The sequence below is a fragment of the Lepus europaeus genome, chromosome X (assembly GCF_033115175.1).
Source record: "Lepus europaeus isolate LE1 chromosome X, mLepTim1.pri, whole genome shotgun sequence".
NCBI classification, from domain to species: Eukaryota; Metazoa; Chordata; class Mammalia; order Lagomorpha; family Leporidae; genus Lepus; species Lepus europaeus.
In genome coordinates, this window is record NC_084850.1 from 59790822 (window position 1) to 59816550 (window position 25729).

General features: G+C 38.9%; 1 protein-coding gene and 1 long non-coding RNA gene across 2 annotated transcripts in view; one reads left to right on the plus strand and one right to left on the minus strand.

Annotated features, from left to right (window-relative positions):
• Positions 1 to 244: 244 nt before the first annotated feature.
• Positions 245 to 7828, minus strand: LOC133753735 (uncharacterized). The gene is made up of 3 exons (XR_009865080.1): positions 7745 to 7828; positions 5565 to 5681; positions 245 to 763 (listed from the first exon to the last, which is right to left on the minus strand). It is a non-coding gene; the product is annotated as an uncharacterized LOC133753735 (long non-coding RNA).
• Positions 7829 to 8019: 191 nt separating this feature from the next.
• Positions 8020 to 25729, plus strand: part of WDR44 (WD repeat domain 44) — a 95765-nt gene continuing 78055 nt past the window's right edge. Inside the window, exon 1 of the mRNA XM_062183836.1 lies at positions 8020 to 8505. Within this exon, the coding sequence (XP_062039820.1) occupies positions 8429 to 8505 (77 nt within the window). The 5' untranslated portion in view covers positions 8020 to 8428. The remainder of the gene's footprint in view (positions 8506 to 25729) is intronic.

The following is a 25729-nucleotide window of genomic DNA, read 5'->3' on the forward strand; positions in this document are numbered from 1 at the left end:
TCTGGGGCCAGTGATGGGGCATAGTGGGTAAAACTGCTGCCTGTGATTTTGGCATCCCATATGGGCACCGGTTCATGTTCCAGCTGCTCCACTTCCAATCCAGCTCCCTGCTAATGGCCTGGTAAAAGCAGTGGAAGATGGCCCAAGTGCTTGGGATCCTGCCACATATGTGGGAGACCCACATGAGGCTCCTAGTTCCTGGCTTTGACCTGGTCCAGCCCTGGCTATTGTGGCCATTTGGGGAAGTGAACCAGAGGATAGACGAGCTCTCTCGCTCTCTCTCTCCCTCTCAATAACTCTTTAAATTAATAAATCATTTTAAAAAAAATAAACCACTTCCCTTGCTCCTTCATAAAAAGCAACTAATTATCCATTAATGTTTTATCATGAAATTGCAGCAATTCAGTCACATATTCAAGTTCCACTTCAAGTTCTCTTGCTGTTTCCACCACATCTGCAGTTACTTCTTCCACTGAAGTCCTGAATCTCTCAGTCATCCATGAGGGTTAGAACCAACTTCTTCCAAACTCCAGTTAATACTGATATTGTGACCTCCTCTCATAGGTCACAAATGTTCTTAATGGCACCCAGAATGGTTAATTCTTTCTAAAAGTTTTTCAATTTACTTTGCTCAGATCCCTCAGAAGAACCACTAACTATGGCAGCTATAGCCTTATAAAATGTATTTCTTAAATAATAAGATTTGAAAGTTGAAATTACAACTTGACCCATGGACTGCAGAGTTGATGTTATTTGAGTAGGCCTGGAATAAAACAAGAGCCTTGTTACACATCTCCATCAGAGCTTTTGGATAATCAGGAGTATTGCCAATGGGCAGTAATAGTTTGAAAGGAATCTTTTTGTCTGAGCAGTATGGTCTTAAAAGGGGGCTTAAGATATTGTTAAAACATATTATAGGCTGGCACCATGGCTCAATAGGCTAATCCTCTGCCTGCAGCGCTGGCACCCCGGGTTCTAGTCCCAGTTGGGGTACCAGATTCTGTCCCCATTGCCCCTCTTCCAGTCCAGCTCTCTGCTGTGGCCCAGGAGTGCAGTGGAGGATGGTCCAAGTGCTTGGGCCCTGCACCCGCATGGGAGACCAGGAGAAGCACCTGGCTCTTGGCTTCGGATCAGCATGGTGTGCCGGCCGCAGCGCGCCAGCCGCAGTGGCCATTGGGAGGTGAACCAATGGAAAAAGGAAGACCTTTCTTTCTGTCTCTCTCTCTCACTGTCCACTCTGACTGTCCAAAAAAAAAAAAAAAAAAAGAAAAAAAAAACATATTATAAGCAGATATGTCATCCAGGTTTTGTTCTATTGATACAGCACAGGCGGAGTAGACAATATAATTATCAAGGGCCCTAGAACTTTCATAAAGGTAAATGAGCATTGGCGTCAACCTAAAGACAATAGCTGCACTAGGCCCTAACAAGAAAATCAGCCTATCCTTGAAAACTTTGAAGCCAGGTATTGACTTTCTCTAGTTACAAAAGTCGTAGATGGCATCTTCTTTCAATATAAGGCTGTTTCATTTACATTAAAAATCTGTTGTTTAGTGTAGCCACCTTCATCAGTTATCTTGGCTAGGTCTTCTGGATAGCTTGCTGCAGTTTATACATCAGCACTAGCTACTTCACCTTGTACTTTTGTTATGGAGATGGCTTCTTTTCTTAAACCTCATGAGTCAATTAATCTCTGCTAGCTCAAACTTCTGCAACTTCCTTATATATTTCAACCTTCATGGAATTCAAGAGTTAGGGCTTTGCTCGGGATTGGGCTTTGGTTTAAGAGAATGTTGTGGCTGGTTTGATCTTTTATCCAGACCACTAAGAACTTCTCCATATCAGCAATAGGATTGCTTCTTATCATTCATGTGTTTACTGGAGTAGCACTTTTTAATTTTCTTTAAGAAATTTATCTCTGCATTTATAGCTTGGCTAACTACTTCAGGACAAGTTTAATTTTTGGCCCAGCTTGGCTTTCAACATACCTTCCTCACTAAGAATAATAATTTCTGGCTTTTGATTTAAAGGGAAAGACTTGCAAATCTTCCTTTCCCATGAATACTTAGAAGCCTTTGTAGGTTTAATTGGCCCAATTTCAATACTGTTGTGTCCCAGGAAATAGGGAAGCCCAAGGAGAGGGAGAGAGTTACAACATTTATCTATTAAATTCACTGTGTTATGTGGATGCAGTTTGTGGTCCCCCAAAATAACTATAAGAGTAACATCAGAGATCACTGATCACAGATCTCCATAACAGATGTAATAATAATGAAAAAGATTGAAATATTGTGAGAATTACCAAAATGTGACACTGAAACATGAAGTAAGCACATGCTATTGGACAAATGGTGCCAATAGACTGCCTTGACACAGGGTTGTCACAAACCTTCAATTTCTAAAATGTACAACATTTGTAAGTTGCAACAAAGTGAAATGCAATAAAATGAAGTATGCCTGTATAAACACTGGAAAAAAGTCTTGCTTCCTTGGGGATTGAGAGTTATTAAGACATAATAAGCTGAAGTTGCTTGTTGCCATTTTCTCTAAGAAGGAAGTTGTCTGCAATACAAAAATTGAAGCCAGCATATAACAATAAACAGAGATAAGAGATGAGCAAAGATGAGAGTTAGAAACAAAGCACTGATTTATCTGAAGCCTTGATTTACCCATACTTGAAAGTCACTTCATATGACTACCATCAGTTCTAGCATAAGGCGATATACATGCATACCTAAAAATCATTCTGCTATACAAAATTGTTTAAGAAAAACCATAGGCTTTATAGTGAAAATGGGGCTAGGGGCACAGAATTCAAAAATTCAATCTGGGAGCCGGCATCATTGTGTAATAGGTTAAGCCTCCACTTGTGATGGGCACCAATTCACATCCCAGCTGGTCCACTTCTGATCCAGCTCCCTGCTTATAGCTTGGGAAAAGCAACAAAAGATGGCCCAAGTGTTCGGGCCCCTGCCAGCCATGTGGGAGATGTGGAAGAAGTTCCTGGCTTCAGCCTGGCCCAGCCTTGGCTTTGCAGCCATCAGGGGAGTGAACCAGCAGACAGAAGAGATCTCTCTCTCTCTCTCTCTCTCTCTCTCTCTCTCTCCTTCTCTCTGTATAATTCTTTCACATAAATGAATAAGTCTTTTAACAACATTTAATTTATAGTATATATACAGAAATATATGAACCTAATAGAAATGGTAGAATCTTAAATATGTTAAATGGGTAGAAAATCTATACATTCTATAATAAATGTTACTTTATTTTTTTTAAAGACCTGAAGTTTGCTTGTGGAACTTATCAGAAGAGTTGCATGTAGCTTATGAGTTATTATGAAATGGTGGAAAGAGAGTTATCTAAAATCAAATCAAAAGTTATAACACCAAATGTGATGGGTGGGACTTAAAACACATACACAATGAAATAAAGTAGCTGGTAAATGTGAGGTATGTGTGTAAGTTTTATGTATTCCTATGTGGCTTGATTCAGCTGAACGTACATTTCTGCTTGCACCTAGTGTTTCTGGCTGATGAAATCTCATAGCAGCAGATGGAAAAAATTCACCTTATGCTCATATTGTTTTCCAATATATAAATCATAATGGAATAAGCAAGTGTAATAGAAGTCTTATTTGATTACATAATCTAATAAATTTCCTTTATTGTTTAAGATCATTCCAGTTAGCTTTCTACCAGAGTCCTGAACAGTAATGGCTACATAATATTCTATTACCTAATAATACCACATTTTAGATCCCAGGCTGGCTTTTTTGCATCTCTTAATATATTTCTAGACTATCTTTCTCTACTTACAGCTTTTAAGTGCCTAGAGATTGGAAACTCATGTTAATATTAACATAAATTACCCATCATTAAGAAAGTATACTGGCTAAATCTAAAGATGATTATCAAGCTTCCAAAGTCAAATTGAAATGATTATTTGAATATTTACTGTTATAATCTATAACACAACTGATCTTTCAAATAGATCATTGAAAGTTGATGATCACAAAATTTTATCTTGGCCCTAACAAATCTGGGTCAGTTTGAGAATGATTTTTTATGGATTGTAATTCTTCAAAATTCATAGAAACTCACATAAATTGCAATATTAATTCTTTTCAAGTCAATATTGTGTCTCACATCACCAAACCCTATACATAAGACAATTTTCACTTTAGTTCTTGTTTGTAGCAAAAGGTTACACGCATTACCATGAACCAGGGACATTGATGTTCTGAGTGATTACCCTTTGGGTTGGGACAAAATCGTTTGGAGGATACAGCTAGTTCAGAATTTTCTTGCCAACAGGAGAGAGCAAGCATCCCACAAACAAGTTGTCCCATACTATGGCTGTGACCTCCAGCCTTTAGAGAAAAGTTTTTGCAACACAGATAAGGAAGCTAGTCAAGCATACAAATTTTCCTTAAACCAATGTTAGCCTTGGACTTGTGTAATTCTTATAGTCATTGGGAATGAGCCAAGTGAGAAAAGCTTTTATCCTTATTTTTATTTGTATGATTTTTGGCACCATATAATTCTGTTGTGAAACTAATTCAAGTAATCATCTAATTTGAGGGTACTTTCAGTTCTGGGGTAACCTAGGAAATAGGTCAGCATGACTTTTCTGTAAAAGGCCTGATAGTAAATATCTTGGGCTTTGTGGGTCATGCAGTCTCTATCTGAACTATTCAACTCTGCCGTGAAAACAGCCAGATACAACACATAAAAAAATAGGCCTGGCTGTGTTCTAATAAAACCATTTATAAGAACAGACAGTGGATAGATTTGTCCAGTGGTTCAATTTACTAACCTCTGCTTTGAACAAATAGTTTTCTTTTACCAGAATCTTATAGCAGTCTCTGGAGACTTAGGGAAGGTCATACAAGCAGGAACCTGAACTCCCCTGCTACAAATACAGCAGATTTTATTTTTTAAAATAGATGGATTTTTTGCATGAAATTAAGTTTGATTAAAGAAATCCATTTCTAACATGCAGAATATATTCAAAACTACTGATTCAACTAAACCTAAAATCCACTGCTTTTTTTTAATCATTATTGAAAGGCAGAGTTATAGAGAAAGGTGGAGAGAGAGTGAGAGAACGCAATCTTCCATCTGCTGGTTCATTCCCCAAATGGCCACACTGGCCAGGGCTGGGCCAGGCTGAATCCAGGAGCCAGGAGCCTCTTCAGGGAGTTCAGGAGCCGAAGCACTTGGGCCATCCTCCACTGACTTCCCAGGCACATTAGCAGGGAGCTGGATCAGAAATGGCGCAGCCAGGAATCAAACTGGCACCTATATGGGATGCAGGCATTGCAGGCAGTGGCTTAACCCACTGCTGCAATACTAGCCCCAAATTGCTGCTTTAAAACTCAAGAACAGATGTGCCAAGCAAAATAAACATATTTTTGACATCATTAAAAATTATGGGTGGTTTGCTATTTTTTTGACAGCCTCAGCAATTCATTTCATGTTACAATTGATAAAAGCAATTAAATTTTTAATTTTAACAAATTCCTAGTCCATTTTGATTGCTTCTGAATATAATGTTTAATGTACCTTAAAATGTCCAAGAGAGGTGGTATGGTATATTGAAAAAGAGCTCTAAGCTACGATACCATTTTTGTCCCCATTACTGGAAAGTTGCCTTCTTCATCTTCAGATTGTCTTCTTTACCTAGAACAGTGCATGACACCAAATGGTACGTTTACTGAATTGAGTGACTTGTTTCCACACATGGTATTATTAAAAATATTTTGTTTAATAAGAAAAATGGTTAATATTTCTACCAAATAAAGAAGACTATTTTACAGGAACACATAAATTCACTACTAGAAAACTAGGAAGATAATACATTCAGGTGGTTATATCTTTTCATATAAAATTGTATTTTTCCACAATCCATAAAGAAAAAATGTCTATCCTCCTTACTGAATAAAGACATTTAAAACATTAATACTTTGAGATTCTTTTTTACACTTAGGAAATAAACTCTTGATTATTTCAAAATGCTTATTTTTGTCTACTTGAAAGGCAGAGAGAGAGAGAGAGAGAGAGAGAGATCTTTAATTCATTGGTTCACTCTCTAAATGCCCACAACAGCAGGGACTGGGCCAGGCTGAAGAATTTCATCTCGGTCTCCCACATAAGTAGCAGGAGTCCAAGCACTTGTCCCATCAGCTCCTATCTCCCAGGATATAGTAAGCAGGAAGCTGTATTGGAAGTGGAGTATCCTGGCCTCAAATTGACACTCCAATATGATATGTGGGTGTCACAAACCCTAGCTTAACCTGTTATGCCACAACACCTACCTTTAATTTATTTTTAATTAACAAATTATGATTGTATATACAAGGAGTTTTTAAAAAGTACATGAAAAAACAGACTTCAAAAATTTTGCACCAAAATAAACTTAGCTTTCAATTTCATTTTCCACAAGTACCCTCATATTCAGGGAATACAATGTGATGTTTACCATTGATGTATACCTTGGAGAAATATTTAGTCAAGCTAATTAACATATCCACACCTCACCAACATTTTTTGTGAAGATGTTAAAAATATTTTAATTATCTTGTTTAAAAACTCATAAAGTCTAATCATTATTAGCTTTTTGACAAAAGGCATACCCTCAACAAGGATGAAATCTTGCAATTCTGAAATCGGAAAGGCTCTGGAAACTAAGAGGTTTTTGTTTAAAGAACTTATTTAACAAACTGGTCTATCCTAAATTTTATTAGGCAACAGTAACTGAACTGAACTGAATGAGGCTATTCACTGGTATTAATTTACCACCTATTAAAATCATAAATTTTGTTGTGAAATTAATGTTTGATTCTGCAGTGTTTACCCTAAACTCCCCGTGGAGTTAGAGAATATACATATATGATATTTCTTTTAACACATGTCTACCAACTACAGCAGACCTTGTCTGGTTGTTTTAGAAGCTGAAGCCTAGAGCCTCACTCTAGCTGTTCTGAAGCCATAGCCCTGGTCCAATGTGGTCTTTTCTGCTGCCATCTTAACAGTTAAGGCTGCACAAACAGCTCAAAGACCCCGCCTGTCATGATGTCAGTGAGGCAAAATAAATGTGCTTCGTGATCCTACTGAAAGTCAGTGTTATCACATTGATGGCCAAGGATTTGTTAAGAAACGACTTCTCAGGCATTTAAAAAGTAGCTATTTTCATCGCTGGATATTGGGCAGTCGAGGATCACAGTTGTTACTAGCGATCAGCTTTGCAATGATATCTGCTCGATCAGTATTTACCATTTGGCTGATGCACATCTTAGGCAGTATGCAAGAATTTTTCTCACATTAAGTGTGAGCAGCGACAGATAAATGTGGAGAAAAAGTAACCGGAGGCCTTACACTGGCTCAGCTCCAGCAATAAATCCATCATTACTCTACAGAACTAGGACACTCCCCGCGTATCTCTCACGGACCCCACCCACCCTTCTGGCCAGCAGGATTGTATTTAGGGACCTCAATTAGAGACCTTGTAGTGAGTAGGGCGGGTTACTCCTGCAACGCTACCAGTCCTGGACCTGCCGACGCCTTAGGGCTTGGATAATAACGCAAAATCAAACCAAAGTTCCCACACCAATGTTTCCCGACGGCTTTTCCTCACAACCAGAAGAAAAGAAAAAAAAAGACTCAAAATAACCCCTCTGAAAATCTCTCTTTGGAACTCAAGAATTAGTAGAGGTTAGTAGGTAACACGCCTAGCTGCAGCCCACCTACGTCGAGCAAGCGACCTCACACTGGCGGCACCACGCGGCTTCTACGCAGGTCGTAGACTCCTCCCTTCAGGAGGCTCACCCTCTCCCTTTTCGTTTACTTCCGCCCCCACCACCACGCCTTCAACGCGCTTGCGCCGTTTTGATAGGCTTCTCGGGCATAAGTAATCTGAGCGTTGCCTCTCTGGAACCGCCCCCGCCACCTCTTCGCCCCGCCCACGCTTTACTGTCTCCCCCCCCACCCTCCCGAAGTCTCGCGAGAGAAAGAACGCGTCGGTATTTTGCGGGCAACTAGCTCTCTCCCAGCAGCTGTAATTGCTGCTGCGGGAGAAATCGGAGCTGCTGTCGCCGGCACGCCCGCCCTCCCCCACTGAGAAAAGCCACCGCCTCTTCTCTCTGGCTCTTGGTATACCTATCCTTGGGAGCGGCAGCAGCAGCAGTAGTCCCTGGACCCACTGCCGCCTCCTCAGGCGAAGCTCTACCGGTCATTCCCGCAGTCCAGCAACTGAGGGCGGCCCCCTGTCCGGAACCGGCCTCTCACTCTAGATCGTCTACTCCGTCCTCAGCCTCACCCGGGACCCAACTCCCCACAGTCTCGCCGGGGTGGAGGACAACGAGGAGGAGACGAGAGTCACCCTTCCTCCAGGCGGCGCCGGCCCCCTCACTCGCGGGTGTGTCCTATAAATGGCGTCGGAAAGCGACACCGAGGAATTCTATGATGCCCCTGAAGATGTGCACCTAGGCGGCAGCTACCCTGTAGGGTAAGTAACTGCAGTTACGGCCCAGAAGCCGGGCATCGCAGTCCCTGGCTTCCCCGGAGCCCTCCCCCTCCACCGCTCCCGGGTCCCGCTGTGTCCGCCACCGCTGTTCTCTCAGTCTCAGTTGAGCACTTCAGAACCCCGACATGGGGCTGCGTGTGTGGAACGAAGGCGACTCGCCCACCGTGGGCACCCCCATCCCCTTTCTGTGCTGAACAGCGCTCCGAGGCTCTGTGGGAGCTCTTTTCTCGTCCTGTCCAGCCTTCTGTGAGGTGGGACGGATTACTTCCCTGGAGCCGGAGATTTGTATTTGTGCGGTTCAGAGCTCTTACCTTTCAAACATCTGTTTTGGCCTCGGGGACCATAGATTAAAGGAGCAGTGACAGTAGAAATTGCACTTCGCAGGTTTTTTTCTTCCTTTTCTCGCTAACTTAGCTGTTCGTTACAGAGGTGGCTGCCAACTCTCCCCTATTTGCCGCCCTCTTTTCCTTAACCCAGAACGAAAAGGAGCGGGGGCGGGGGGCGGTAAAGATTGGGTATTAAGAAAGTCCTCTAGCTGATGTGCGGTGTTTTTATTGAAATACCATTATGCCAGGAGGCAAAGGAAATCGAAGACAAGATCTTTACCATTAGGGAGAATGCGGTCTGAAAGCGTAGCCGGACATAAATATACACAGGCGACTACGGAGGTACAAACAAGTGCTGAGTAATCTGTTGTTTGGAGGGAGAGTCCCAACTTTGTGCCCTTTATCCAATTCTGCAAGATGTTTTAGTGGTGATTAATATGGGCGATTCTGAGTAGGAAGTGCAGAGTTGGAATGCTTTGCTTGACCAGGACTTCTGCTTAACGTACTTAACCACTCTTCCACTTTTCAAAGTTGGAACAGTGTTGAAAGCGTCGTTGCCGAGCTCAGGGACATGCGTGCAAGTAGACGCAGTTCTTTTCCCGCTGTAAGAACTTAAGAATTGGTAAAATGTGTATGTTAGTGTAAATCACTGATATAGTTCTGTGAGTTCAACTGGCTTCAATTCATGTGCTTACCCTGTGGAAGAAATACCCTGTTTGATGCAAATTAAGTTATCCATACATTACAGAAATTATTCTGAAACCTAATGTATATTATACACAGTATGTAACACAGTAGTTACAGCAAGCAAGAAAGAAATGTACGTTGGTAGATTGCAGATGTATGTGGTTCCATCAACCTTCATGTCACCACTTTTGGGTGGCAGTGGCAAATCTTGAGATGGCACTAAATCTCCTTCAAGTTCAATATCTGAAACAAGTTAATAGCTGTAGAAGATAGGAAATACATTTGGATTTGCAAATACATTAGAGTCCCTCGAAATTAATTGTGTGTGTTTCTGTGTGGTTTTCCCTTCAAAGTAATGAACTGTTAACTCTGGTTAAATGAGAGGCCAAGTCTTTTAGTATTTGTGGTGTGTATCGGGTCAGGAAGGGAAGTAACAGTCCTTTTTCATGATTCTTTCGATTTAGAGCTATGTGGCAGTCATTCCTTTTCAATGATTAAATAAGTTAAATTTCAAAGGACAGTTAAGTTTTATCAGGACCTGTGTAAATGCCTAGTACCTGGCACAGAGAAAACATTCAACTGTTCAAATCCTTCTTCCTTTCTTGGCATTAGCAAATTTGTTAACTTTACAGAGTGCTTACTTTGGGAGGAAGTATACAGAACTTGGAACTATTTTACTTATCTAAGCCGAATGAGTCATGTTGATAGAGTTGATAGACTCACTTCTTCCCCTATGGGATAATACAGCTTCTCAAGCACTTTGATAACAGGTGAAAGGTTAAAAAGTCCTTTGGGACCTAGCATTCTAATTTCAACTCTAACCTGCCCAAATACTGAGTTCTGTGGATAAAACTCCGAGGTTAGTTTGTGGATTTCACAGCTCCATGCAGTATTAGAGGATTTAGAAGAGAATGGACTCTTCTTGAGAATTGCATCTGAAAAGAGCTAGCAGAGTGGAGAGAACAGAAAAATATAGGCATCATTTACATTTTCTTCTTTCCCTTGTGGCACGTTTTGTCATTTGCATAAAGTACCGTGCAGAGACTTGGCCAGGCAACTGACAATTTAGAAATGCAGTGAGAAATCTTGAGTTATGGAAACAGATGGCATCACTCAATGTTTGGTTATCAGAAATATCTTCTGTCCCTGGATGTGAACTGGTGTGGCATACCAAGTAAACTAATAAGAGGTTACTGGACTAAATTGGGACACTTTAAGAAATGTTTCTTGCTATGGTGTGTTTTGGGAGTATACATTTCATTTTACCAAATTGTATAAACTGAGGCGGCAGTTGAGAGTTATCTTGTATGTTTTATTGATCGGCAGAATCTGAATGCGCAGTCCATTTCCTAAAATGTATGAATGTCTTGCATTTCTAAAACAACAGTGTCTTCAGTTTTGTTGATCTACTCTTTGAGAGCAAATTTAATAAGTTAAGATTTAGACCAGTATTTTTAATAGACTTTTGAGAAAGACTTTTTTCTTTTTTTATTTATATAAAGAAAACAGATTTCATGGATTTCATATATACAATTTTAAGCACATGATGATACTTCCCGCCCTCGCTCCCTCCTTCCTTTCTTTCTGAGAAAGACCTTTGAATCCAGTGTAGCCTATTTTTCCACAGTGGAAGATCATCTCTACTTGCCCAGCTTTTTGCAATGTCTACCACATTTATAATGTTTTATTTTAATGATATTTTAGGTCAGGTTCCCTTCTTAATTACATATGAGGAGCCTTAGTCTCAGAGAGATTAGGAGAATTATCCTAGGAAACACAGTTTTTAAGTGGCAGAGCTGGGATTTGATACCAGCTCTTCAGACTCCTAGTCTAGAAATTTTTTTGTAGTACATTGCAGCTGACCCACACTGTGTGTGGAGAGGAAAAAGAGTAACACGCGGGGGAACTCCTCCCCTCAGATTCTGTTGTAAAATGCTTTACCAACTGGCTGAATTGAACTGATGCATCTTTATGAAACCAATAGCCCAAACTTTTCAGTTTTCTTGGTTAGGAATTCCTATTTTGTCTTTCAAGAATATGTGTTTTTGTTTTGTCAGATAGGGATTTTATAAGCCTGTTAACAGGTAGTTGGGGCATCTAGTTAAACCCCTTCATATAAGGTGTTATGAAAATTGAAGCCCAGAGAAGGAAAGTGGCTTGTCCAAGGTGCCATAGCAGGGTAATGACACAACTAGGACTAGAACCCAGATCAGTTTCTTTAGTCTTGAGTAATCTCCACTACTGTTCTGTCTTTTGATAGTGGGGGATAAGTGGGGGGGAACTATGGTATAGTAGAATAGAGCCCTGGACTGTAAATCATTTCATTTCCTCATCTTCAAATTCAAGAGATTACATTCTTGAGAACCCTTCCAACTCTAAATGTATGTTATTGTATTGAGGTTCAATACTATGCTTTTATTGATAAACTTTGGTTCTTGGGAAATCTTTCCTTTTTTTTTTTTTTACCTTTCAGTTTAACAAACTTAATGCCTGTGGTACACGGTTCAAGACCATAGATTTGAAATGAAGTATTTACTGGGTAAATTGTATTTGTGATGAATGCCCCTACTAACTCATGGGGATTATACCTACATACACTAAAGGCTGGCACTGAGACCATGTAATAAAGTAACATTTTCAGCACTCTATTTTTTTAATGGAAGCCAAAATATTTTTGAGGCCTTGGAGTGTAATATAACATTTTGAGTAGGAAGGGACTAGAGATGATTTAGCCAGCCTCCCATGTAAATGAAAGTGAAACCCAGGCTCAAAGAGAAGTGTCACATTGCTGATTAGTGGCAGATTTGGAACTAGAACCCAAATCTCTTAATTCCTCATTTATCCCATGTTGCCATGTCTGTGGAAGGAGGGAAAGTATTTCTGGGTATTGTTGCTGTGGGTTTCTAGCACTTACCCTGTTAGCTTTCAAGATGCTCTGCAGCTCTCTAAGGAGACTGTTTCTTCATACTTTGCCCTTCAGAGAACGTTGACTATTCTAGGATCCTAACATTTGCTCAATAATTTTCTTTGAGTTAAGATGAAAAACAGTGGCAGGGTAGTTTATTTAAGAACAGTGATTGTTACTTGTGTTATTTAATTTACTTTTAGGAATCTAATGTTCACTGCAGTCTACCATGTTTAGATTGGAGTAATGGCAAAATCTTAAGTCATGGGAACTGAGATCAAATTGTCCCTAAGATTTCGTAGGTCTAAAAACTAAAAAGTTGCATAGCTGCCTTTGTTGAAAACTTAGCTTCTTGCTTCTTTTAAAAAATGATTTAATGATTTGAAAGACAGTGTGTCAGAGAGAGGGGGAGAGACAGAAATGGCTGCAACAATTCGGATGTGGCTGAAAAGCCCTTGAGAGAAATATAGGCATGGAAAGCCAAGATACTGTGGCAAAAAATATCTTATATGAAGGATCTATGTGAACGAGACCCCAGTGGAAAGAAGGATGTACTTTTCTCTGAAGGGAGGAGAGAACTTCCACTTTGCTTATGGCCTTGTCTAAATACTGATGGAGTTTGTGGTCACAAAAGGCTTCCATAGCCTTGGCAGCCTATGACAAGAGCCTCCGGTGATCACTGAGGTCATAAATAAGAGTGTTAATTGTTAAATTAACAACAGAAGTCACTGTGCACTTACTCCCCATGTAGGACCTCTGTCCTTAATTAGTTGTACTATGAGAATGAACTGCAAAACTTGTTCTCAAGCAGTTTTTACATTGTGTGTGTATGTGTGCAAACTGTTGAAATCCTTACTTAGTATAGAGTTAGTCTTCTGTATATAAAGTTAATTAAAAATGAATCTTAAAGAAGAATGGGATGGGAGAAGGAGTAGAAGGTGGGACAGGCATGGGGGAGGGAGGGTGGATATGGGGGGAAAAACCACTCTATTCCTAAAGTACCTATGAAAATTGTATTCATTAAATAAAAGCTTTTAAACAAGAGAAAGTTTATGTAAATATAATAATCATTAAAAAAAGAAAAAAGAAATGGCTGCAGCAGCAGGGATCAGCCAGGCTAAAGCCAGAAGCCAGGAACTCCAGCTGAGTCTCCCACATGGATGCCAGGGACCAAGCCCTTGGCCATCATTTGCTGATTTCCCAGGCCCATTAGCATTGAGCTGGATCAGAAGTCAAGTAGCAAGGACTTGAACCATTGCTCTGATACGAGATGCTGGCATTACAACCAGTGGCTTAACCCACTGAGCCACAGAGCTGGCCTCAGTTTCTCACTTTACTTAAGCAGAAGCATTTCTCTCTGAACTGAAAATTGATATGAATTATAATTTAAAAAAATATTTTTGTGGGGGCCAGCGCTATGGTGGAGTATATTAAGCCTGTGCCTGCACTGCCAGCATCCCATATGGACTTCAATTTATGTCCCAGCTGCTCCTCTTCTGATCCCGTTCCCTGCTGATGGCCTGGGAAAACAGTGGAACAGGGCCCAAGTGCTTAGAAGACCCAGAAGCTCCTGGCTCCTGGCTTCTGGCTCCTGGCATCAGATTGGCTCAGCCCCAGCTGGTGCAGCCATTCGGGGAGTGAACCAGCAAATGGAAGACCTTTCTCTCTCTCTTTCCCTCTCTGTGTCTGTAACTCTGCCTCTCAAATAAATAAATACATCTTTAAATATATTTTTGTGATGTGAATTACTTTAGGAAAATTTCCTTAAAAGAGACAGTTTGTTCCAGAGTTGGCATTTAATCATAGATTATATTTGATCAATTACATTTGACTGTGGTTGGCTTTGTGGATTAATAGAAATATATTTATAATTGATGTTTTTTATCACATTCATATAACATGTTGAAGTGGGGAAAAACAGTTGTCAACTGGTGATTCATGGAGGCAGCAGGACAGTCAGTATGAGTGTAGCAATTTGGAAGCTCAATTTGAATCTGAAAACTGTAAGTTGAAAACTTTATTCTGTTTTTATGAGAACGTATTTCATAAAATAGGGTAGATAATATTTGATTTGTAAAGCATTTAAAAACTAGGTAGTTTTAGAATGTGCAGTTCTGTAGTAGTCTTTAGAAAAAATAATTGCTAAGTTTTGGTAATTTGACACATGTATAACCTTTACATAGTACTCCATGTGTTCTCTTTGATTCATTATTAGGACAAAGTCAGATAAATTTGCCAAGCAAACTCCTTGAATAGGTTATTTCCTCCTCATACTGTGCTTGCAATTTTGGTAGTAACTTCCCAGTGGGGATAGAGTAGGGGTTGTGGTGGTAGTGATACTGAAGGTTTAGGGAGGGATTATGAAAGATGATGGAGGTTGTGGTGGAGGTGGAGGAGGTGAAGGTAGCCCCGATAGCAGGTATAGTGACCAGATTTTAAGACTGCGTCCTTGTCCTCGTCCTTGGGCATGGACAACAGGAAATAACACAAATCTCATCATTTAGTATTGTTTTAGATATGCACAAACGCAAAAAAATGTGAATTAAATATCCCTTTCTGTAAGAAATTAATAACCTGTAAGAAATATTATAAACAAAATTTAAGTAATAAAATTGTAGGTACTTTATGATGTTCTGATATTTAATTGAATCGATAATTAACCAGTGTTTATATTTTCTATCCAGAGCTAAGCTAATTTCTAAAGACTTTTCACAAGGGCTTTCCCCTTCCATTTCAGATGCTATTTCACTTACCAGCTAACCCTTTAATTGGGTGCTTTCCTGATTCTTCAAAGTGGAACTCTATTCTCTTATTTCAAACTAAGCGGTCTTTGTGTTAGTCAGTCATCTCATGATTCAAAATTGAGCAAAAAGCACCTAACACATAATGTAAGCCTCATACCTGATGGCAACCCCAATGTTCTTCCCCAGTCGGTATACAAATTTATCTTAGTTACTATAGCAACCAGTCTATCAGTTATTCTCTTTTGCCTTCTCTCTCAGATACTAGGATTACCATATAATCATGTTCTGCTAAAGCCTTCAAGTCTTAGCATTTTATTAGCAGCTGCAGCTGTCTGGCAGTTTACAATTTGGCATTCCGTCAGGGTCAGTTGCTTTCAAATACACAAAACCTTTTTGTCTCCAAACATTTTTAAACACACAGAATTTAATAAAAACATGTTTAGGCAGCAATTTTCTCATACTAATTTTCTCAGTTCCAGTGTTAGCCATTGTCTTGAAGATTGAATGCATTGCCTCGTTGGTTATCCCTTTGTAATATCACATAGAATTAATTTCAAGATTAAGGGTGACCATTGGGGAAATATACTTGCAAATGCAATTTTTAGAATCAGTATCATCATGAATGAGCTGAAATGATTTAAAAGCATCTTGATTCTTGGAACCTACCAAATAAATAATCTGACTTTGAACAAAAATGATTTCTGGAAGTTGTAGAGAGATGGCCTTTGGGTCAGTTCACTCTAATTTGAGAAAACTGTTTATAAATTTAATAGGAAATATTACCTTTCTTTTTCACCTTTTAATAAACAGGAAAAGAAATGTAAAGACTGAATAATTATATGTATTTTAAGACTTTTCATATTTTTATCTCTTACAACCTTACAATTCATATAACTAAAATAGTTTAAGATTAAAAATGTTTATTTGGCTTACCAAAAATAAGGATATTGAAGATGTATTTAGAAAACATAATTTGTTTGTTAATGCTTGCTTTTCATGCTCATGCTTGTTAATATTGTGTTATGTAATAACTTGTAAATATGCACAATTAACTTCTTGGGTTAACTAAATTGGAGGTATTTAAGCTGTCAATAATTTAACCAATATTAGTATCTATTTCCATAGATAAGTCATTTTTTAAAAATCAAAGTAGGATTTTAAAATATTTGTAGTTTTCATAAACTATGATCTTTCTACATTAGAAGATTATTGTAATAAGTTTGTAAGTTTATACTTTTGGTAGTGAAATAATGAAGTCTTCTTGGCTTGAATTTTTGTTTAAATCGTGATTTGAATTGTTTCATTTTACAACTAGTATAATCAACCCAAAACTGTAGCTAAATTCTGATAATATCCCAAGGAGAACTTTAATCATGCAAATAGACTTCAGAGTAGAAAGTTTTACTTTCCCCAGAGGGCACTGATCCTTAAAATTTTAAAAGGAGGAGGCTCAATTAGAAAAATCTGGGGGATGGAAGATCTCTCTGCCTTTCACATAAAAATAAATACTTTTTTTTTTAAATCTGGAGGTAAAACATAAGATTTTTTGGAAACTTCTGATAGAAACTTTCAGAGTTTTTTTCCAGTAGGAAGCCTGTACAGAACAAGCCATACCTATGAAAAACCTGCTTGACTGCCACTAATTGTAATCAGTTACTCCGATACAAAACTCACTGAGCCCTGGCCATTCTTATGAACCACAGATCATAGTTTCTAGAGAACAAATAAATAGCGTATAGTGTTATATTCAACCTCAACTTTCTTAGACTCAGGCATCATGCTTACCAAGCAAACTTAAGAGAATTGGTAGGAGTATTCTTTCGGGCATTGCTCTTGACCTGGGAAGATGAGCTGTGGATGAACTTAATATACATGGACCTCTTTTAAGTCTGTACTGAAAATTTTTATTTAAATTGAGAGACTGAGAGAATCAATCATTTTTCTGGTTATTGCAGTAGTTAACAATTTGAGTGGCTTTAAAAAAAAGATTTATTTATTTACTTAAAAGAGTTACAGAGAGAAAGGGAGAGAGATCTAATATCTGCTGGTTCACTCCTCAAATGGCCACAACAGCAAGGGTACCTCCTTCTGGGTTTCCCACTTGAGTGGCAGGAACCCAGTACTTGGGCCATCATCTGCTGCCTCCTAGGCACATAAGCACAAAGCTGGATCCAAAGTACAATAGCTGGAACTGGATCCCAGGCCCAGTTCCAGGATGTTGGCATTCCAAGTGGCAGCTTATCCCAATGTAGTACAACACCAACCCCAATCCTGCTTTCTTCATGTGAACTTTACTTGCCCTATTATGTCTCAGGTCATAGGCCTTGCCTGTTGACTTTTATCTTAACGGTTGCTTCATATCCCAGAATAAGGAGATGTGCACAGTTGAGTATAGGTGGGTATAAGTAGGCATGTACTGTGGTGTTTCACTTCTTTTCACAGTTTTTTCTACTTTTTAATGTTCGGGTCTCTCAACCCAACCCCTTGTTGACCTCCCCCACTATGAAGGGGTCTTCAAAAAGTTCATGGAAAATGTATATTATGAAAAAATATGCACATATTACACATTTTTGTACCAAAACATCTTCTAATTCCATTTTCCACAATTGTTTTGAAATACATACGTAAAGAGGAAACTCTGTGGTTACTAGACACTAACATGAAGTCTTGGAAGTATTGCAGGTTATATCCTGCACTCATATCAATTCCTTGTTACCAACCTTTTTTTCAGGGATTAATGTGTTAAAAAATGAGAAAAATAACATTATCATCCTATAGATTATTACAGGCAAAGAATGTAATGCCATAATGCCAGCCAGTTTTGGGAATTTGTTTTAAATTTCTTTTGTTCATGTGATCATACCTGATTATCTTGCAGTTATGTGACATAGGACAATTTTTGTGATAGGTAGGATAAATATTGACAGCTCAAGCAACTTGTTACATAGCCATGAAGAGGTAGAACTTTACTAACTTAACACATTAAGTTCCTCTCTACTTTACTTTTCTAAATTTTTAACATTTTGCTATGTTACATTTTAAGTGTGAATTATTAGAATGACAAGGCTAACTCTCCTATTTGAGTATGTATAATTTACTATTTAAAACAATCATAGTATTTTTGTGCCCTTCTTTTAAGCTTTGACATAGTTGATTATGGTATGGCATCCAGGTCAGAAAATGATCTTGCTACTAAAAGAGCTGGAAACTCAGATACTGTTCAAGACATTTCAAAGTGTATGTTCTTTGTTCATAAGGGAAACTCCCACAGGGTATGAGCCACTATTGATTTGGGCTTCAGTACCTCATCAAATTGTCTCATTCCCAGATTTTTTTTTTCTATAATTGTCTTGTAGATTGTTGTCAGTTGTTTAATTAGGCCATAGTACTGTGTTGTTGTTGGAGATTATTTTTTTATAACTCTGATTCATATTTTTGGCCATAAGCCACTAATTGGAAACACAATGTTTCTTATTTTTTCCCCTTTTCTGTGTGTTTTCTAGCACTCACAATGAGTATATGTGATAGTTATGAACATTTTCCGCTTAATCAAACCTCAGTTGGCCATCATGTAATAAGGACAATGTTTTCCTGACACCTAAGTAATTAGAACTATGACATGGTCAGTAATTATTATTTAAGATGCAAATAATATTGAATAATCTTCTTTATAATGAATAATAAAGGGTTTTAATTCACCCTGCACAATGTTTTATGTAGGTAAGCATTCCAGGTAACTTAAGATTTTTCTGGAATATTTATCAAGTCCTCAATACATATTTTGTAAAAGAATACAGAAAATATAAAACTAGAAACTCAATAACATAAAGCATAGAAATTGAATTTATAAAGTACTTAATATTAAATCTTACTGAAATGTTTGTTTTTATATTATTCATGATAGTAAGGGAGAGCACGAATAATTAAAAGGTACCAGTTACACTAAAATCACAGTTAAGTCATTAGTTTACAACATCCTCTCCCCTCAAACCTTTTATCAAAGAAAACAGATTTTCTTTAAATAGAAAAACAAAATAGTTTGTTCTGAATTTGTTCCACTGTCCCTCTTTGATGATGCAGTGAACTCAGGAAAGCAAAATCTTAAAATATGAATAATCAGTTTATTAATAATAGAATTAGTTTAAATTTTTTAAAAGGAGGAAGTGGTGACAGGTTTTTCAGAGTACTCATTTTTATTTAAAAGTTACTGGCATTTACTTTGTAAGATTAGTACTCCATTGGATATTTTAGTGATTTACAAAATCATATTAACACATTAATTTGATAATGCTTTTGTAATTTGGCCTGTAGCCCAACATCCTGTATGTTTACCTTGGAAAAAATAAGTTACGTCAGAAAACAGTATGGAAGTTCCTTAAAAAATTAAAAATAGAACTACCATTTGATCCAGCAGTCCCACTACTGGATATATATACAAAGAACATAAAACCATTCTGTCAAATAAACATGTGCACTCCCATGTTTATTGCAGCACTATTCACAGCAGTCAAGAAATGGAAGCAGAGGTTGGGTTTATGGTGTAGTGGGTAAAGCCTCCACCTGTGATGCCAGTATCCCATATGGGCACCAGTTCGTGTCCTGGCTGCTCCACTTCCAATCCAGCTCCTTGCTGATGTTCCTAGGAAAAGCAGCAGAAGATGGCCCAGGTGTTTGGGCCCCTTCCATCCACGTGAGAGACTAGAAATAAAGCCCCTAGCTTTGGGCTGGCTCAGTCCTGGCTGTTGTGGCCATCTTGAGGAGTGAACCAGCAGATGGAAGCACTGTCTCTGTCTCTCTTTCTCTATATATATGACTCTGACTTTCAAATGAATGAATCAATCTTTAAAAAAAGGAAGGGTGAGAAAAAATGGAATTGGGGTAACCATTGTAGTAGTAGTACAGCGGGTCTGCCAAAGCTTGGGATGCCTGCATCTCATATCATAGTGCTGATTTGAGTCCTAGAATCTCTGCTTCTGATCCAGCTTCCTGCTAATGCATCCTGGGAGGCAGCCGATGAAGACTCAAGTGCTAGGCTCCTGACACCTATGTTGAGAGACCTTGGATGGAGGTCCTGGCTCCTGGTTTTGGCCTGGCCCAGCCCTTGCAGCCAGACTGTTATATGCATTTGGGGAGTAAATGAGCAAATGAGATCTCTCTATGTCTCTTTCTATTTCTGTCTCCCTCTCTCCTTGCCTTTCAAGTAGATGAAAATACATAAACTTTTTTTTAAAAAAGAAATGGCATCATCATAGTATCTGTTGACTGAATAGATAAAGAAATTTTGGTATGTATACACAATGAAATACCACTCAGCCATAAAAAGGATGAACTCCTAACATGGAGGGAAATAGAGGTTTAGTGAAATAGGCTAGGCACAGATAGACAAATACTGTGTGATCTCTCTCATGTGGAATCTAAAAAAGTTGATGTCTTAGCAGTTAAGAGTAGAATGGTAGTTATTACCAAAGACTGAAGAGAGTAGCAGGGAAGGATGGGAAACCATTGATCAGTGGGTACTAAGTTACAGTTAGATAGGAGAAAGAAATTCTGGTGTTCTACTGTATAGTAGAGTGACTATAGATAATAATGTATTATATATCTCAACAAAGCTAGAAGAAAAGATTTTTAATGTTTTTACCATAAAAGCAATTTTTTGAGGAAATAGCTATGCTTTCCTTTCAAAATTACACAGTGTATACATGTATGGAAATATCGCATAATACCCCCTAAATATGTACAATTTTATATGTCAAAAGAATTTTTAATGATGCATAGTGATTCTGCATGATTGCATCAGGTATTGATTTCTCCAGGCAGGCATGAACTAGTTATCTGTTTCTGTCTCAACTTTACTAGAATTTGCTTTAAAATCATTAATAGGTATGACTTTATTCTAACTATTTTGACAAATCGGGACATTATGATATAGCTGCTGCCTTAGCCTGAAGTTATTGGGTTTTTTTTAAAGATTTGTTTATTTGAAACAGTTACACAGAGAGAGAAGGAGAAGCAGAGAGAGAGAGAGAGAGAGAGAGAGAGAGAGAGGTCCTCCATCCATTGGTTCACTCCCCAATTGGCCACAACAGCAAGAGCTGTGCCGATTCGGAGCCAGGAACCAGGAGCCTCCTCCAGGTCTCCCACGCAGATGCAGAAGCCCAAGAACTTGGACCATCTTCTACTGCTTTCCCAGGCCATAGCAGAGAGCTGGATCAGAAGTGGAGCAGGTGGGATACAAACCGGTGCCCATATGGGATGCTGGCACCACAGGCAGTGGCTTTACCTGCGACACCACAGCGCCGCCCCTGAAGTTAATGTTTTAATGTAGGTATTTATTGAATGGTTGTAAATGTGGAGAGTAGAATGCTTTTAGTTTAAAGTTTTTGAGTAGGCCAAGACATGATTTATTTTTCTGTTGTTTTGTCAATAAATACATTATCAAGATGTTATTTTATGGGGCCAGCGCTATGGCATGGTGGGTTAGGCCTCCACCTGTGGTACTGGCATACCATATGGGTACCAATTCATGTCCTGGCTGCTCCACTTTTAATCCAGCTCCCTGCTAATGGCCTGGGAAAACAGTGGAAGATGGCCCAAGTGCTAGGACCCCTAACTCACGTGGGAGATCCAGAAGAAGCTCCTGGCTCCTGGCTTTGGATCAGCCCAGCTCCAGCTGTTGTGGCCATTTGGGGAGTGAACTAGCAGATGGAAGACTTCTCTCTCTGTCTCTGTCTCTGTCTCTCTCTGTCTCTCTCTCTCTCTGTAACTCTGCCTTTCAAATAAATAAATAATTTTTTTAAAAAAATGTTATTTTAGGAATATGGCATAAAATTGTATTATATAAATAATCTTTGAAATATCACTTTGTCATTTTAGACAAGATATACTTGCTTAAGGGTCCACCTGAAGATTGTAATTATCTTTTATATAAACAGATTTATATCTCACCACAAAGTTTCCTTTGATTTCATTAAAGATCATTTATAAATAATGCCACAATTACTACATTTCAGAAACAGAGCCACTGTGCCAAATTTTTCTACCATCTATTTATATTAATATGTATAAAGTAATAACTATTTTAGATATATTATACTTCTAGGACTTCATTGTATTTTAAACTTAAAATGGCCTTTTTAAAAAATTTATTTGACACATAGCGTTAGAGAGAAAGAGAGAAAGGTCTTCCTTACGTTGGTTCACCCCCCAAATAGCTGCTACGGCCGGATCTATGCTGATCCAAAGTCAGGAGCCAGGTGCTTCCTCCTGGTCTCCCATGCGGGTGCAGGGGCCCAAGCACTTGGGCCATCCTCCACTGCCTTCCCGGGCCACAGCAGAGAGTTGGACTGGAAGAGGAGCAACTGGGACTAGAACCCGGTGCCCACATGGGATGTCGGTGCCACAGGCGGAGGATTAACCAAGTGAGCCAGGCGCCGACCCAAAATGGCCTTTCAAAGGATAATAAAAGTAGTAGTTCATGTCTTGAAGATTCAGTTAATTTTCTGTTAGATGGTTTGTTTTATCGATTTTATTAGCTTTTTGTTATTCTTCTTAATAAACCAGTATTACCTCTTGTCCAGAGAGATTTGAGTGATTCCTGTTTTCTACAACCTATTTAAAACATGACATTTTAGAATGTATTGGGAAAATAAGAGTAGTATATGATTTCATAGCAGTTATGTTTGGTGCTATTCCTAGTTTTTACAGGTTCAGTAGGGGATACCCACTTTAAAATAGGATTGTGAGAATGGACATGGTACTTCACAAATGATTTGGGTTTGAAAAACCAGCAGATGATTTCCTCTTAGATGTCATTTTACTGTTAGGTTGAAGGTGCTTCTTGACTTTTCAGCCTTCAGTGGGGGATTTTCATGCTTAGTATAGAATCTATTAAAACCTCCCACAAGAATATAACTAATACAGTCAGTATATACATTTGAATTTCAATTATAATACTGCTATACCATATTTTTTAAACTATGCACTTAAAGAAATATTTTAAAGTGATATATTGTTCTTTACATTTAAAGTGTTTTCAATATTTTGTTCAACCTGGGGTTGGTTGGTGTTTAATTTTGGTTTTTGCTTCATTTTTGTTTTGTTTTGCTTGTCTGGCTGGCTTCGGTGGGGAAAAATTATTTATTTATTCATTTTATAGGCAGAGTGACAGGAATGGAGAAAGAGTGACAAAGAAAAAGAGACATTCCATCTGCTGATTAACTCCCCTAATGTCCACAACAGCCATGACTGAATTCCATCTGGGTCTCCCACTTGGGTAGTAGGGGCGCAGGTACTTGAACTATCTTCCTTTGCTTTCCCAGGATCTTTATTAGGGCTGGACTATCGGAAGCAGAGCAGCCAGAACTGAACCAGCACTCTGATATCACATGCTGGTGTCACAAATGGCAGCCTAACCAGCTGTGCCACAGCACAGGCCCCAGAAAAAAAAAAATCTCATGTCAGTGTTTTCTGAGTACCAGAAACCTTCTGATTTTATATTTGGACTTAGCACTTTAGTGTAGGTCTTAGTTTGCTATCAGATCTTACTGTTTCAGCTTTGCTGGGTTTTAGAAATCAAAACTATTTGATTAGCTACTTACTTTAATGACTTGGCTAAGGCCTTATCTCTTCATATTCTGTTCACCTCAAGGACCTTAAAGTCACAGCACTTTCTTTGTACAGGCAAGCTGTTCTTTGTATAATTTAGTTGCTTGTTGCATTGCTTAAGCTTATCCTAGTTTTATATTTTTCTTATGGTGAAGGGAGAATGAAGAGGGCAATGAAAACAAAATAAGCTGTAGGATTAAACCCTGTTAAACTCTTTGTAGTCACCTTCCTGTAGGAAAAATGTTTGCCAAATGACCAGTTTTTTCCAGCTGACTTACTCTTTACTCCCTCATTCCATATCATTGCTTCTTTTTTTCTTCCTTAGGAGTCTGTCAGAAATTTTACATCTCAACAAAAAGCTTCCTCAAAGCCAGCTACCTTTTTTCTTAGAGCCTAAAAAATAAGTGAATCACCAAAAAAGAGGACCTGCTCAATTATTTTGGGATATTCTTTTATTTATTTTTTAAAATTTATTGACTTATCCGAAAGGCAGAGTCACAAAGAGAAGGAGAGGCAGAGAGAGAGAGAGAAATCTTCCACCCTCTGGTTCCCTCCCCCAAATGGCTGTAACAGCCAGAGCTGGACTGGGCCAAAGCCAGGAGTCAGGAGCTTAATCCAGGTCTCCCATGTGGGTGCAGGAACAGAAGCACCTAGGGCCACCCTCCATTGCTTTCACAGGCACACCAGAAGGGAGCTGAATCGGAAGTGGAACAGCTGGGACTCTAACTGGTGCCCATATGGGATGTCAGCACTGCAGTGTGCAGCTTTACCTACTGAATATTCTTTTCATTGACTATAATGAGAAGTCTTGAAATAGTTTACTAAGTGCAAGACTGCTCTTATGTTTTATTTTTGAACTGTAGGAGTTGGTTCTTTGAGTTCCCAGTTGTTTAGCTGAATATGAAGCAGGTGACAAATGTAGGTTTAGTCTGTACACTGATTCCTTCCCATTCACAGAAAGCTTACAGATTTTGTTTGTTTTCAAATAACCCTCAGGTAAGGGTAGAGAAAACACCAAGCCCAAAAGGCAGAAGACTCTCTATAGCTAATGGATGAGAAACTAGAGGTAGAATGGCTTATGGGCTCTGGTCCTCTGAAACCACAGAAATTCAATGTCATTTTTTAAAAAGTAGATTTAAGCACTTGCACCATGATTTTAAGGCCTTATTTCCCTAAGGTAATAGCACACTAATGATACCATATACCAAACAATATACCAAAACGCTGAAAGACCAAGTTAGATTCCTACTATAGTCAGCCATGTCAGTACCTAATTTCAAAATGTGGGTTTTGCAGTAAGCCTGGCCAAGCAGTGCGATTAGCTTCTATTTGGGGGGATCTAATCTATATAGGTTCTTTTTTTTTTAAACAAAAAAAATATTTATTTGAAAGGCAGTGTGACAGAGAAAGAAGGAGAGACAGAGATCTTCTATCTGCTTGTTTGCTCTCCAAATGGCCACAGTGGCTGGGGCTAGGGCAGGCTGAAGCCAGGAGCCTTGAACTCCATCCAAATCTCATGCAGGTGGCAGGGGCCCAAACACTTGGGCCATATTCTGCTGCTTTCCCAGGCATGTTAGCAGGAAGCTGGGTCAGAAGCAGAACAACCAGGACTCCAGTAAGCAATGCCAGCATCGCAGGTGACAGCTTAACCCACTATGCCACAATGCCAGCCTACTTTATGGGTTCTTAATGCACACAATTTTAACAATTACTGTTAAAATCTGGGAGCAATTTGTGCTTCAGGTTATGGAAGGATATTGAGATCATGAGTTGACAGAATTAAGAAGTAAATTCTACTTCATATTGTAGAAGGCTTATCAGTTTTTTTTATTGATATAGAAATAAAAGGGCTGACACTGTGGTGTAACGGGTAAAGCCACAGCCTGCATATAGGCACCGGTTTGAGTCCTGGCTGCTCCACTTCCAATCCAGTTCTCTGC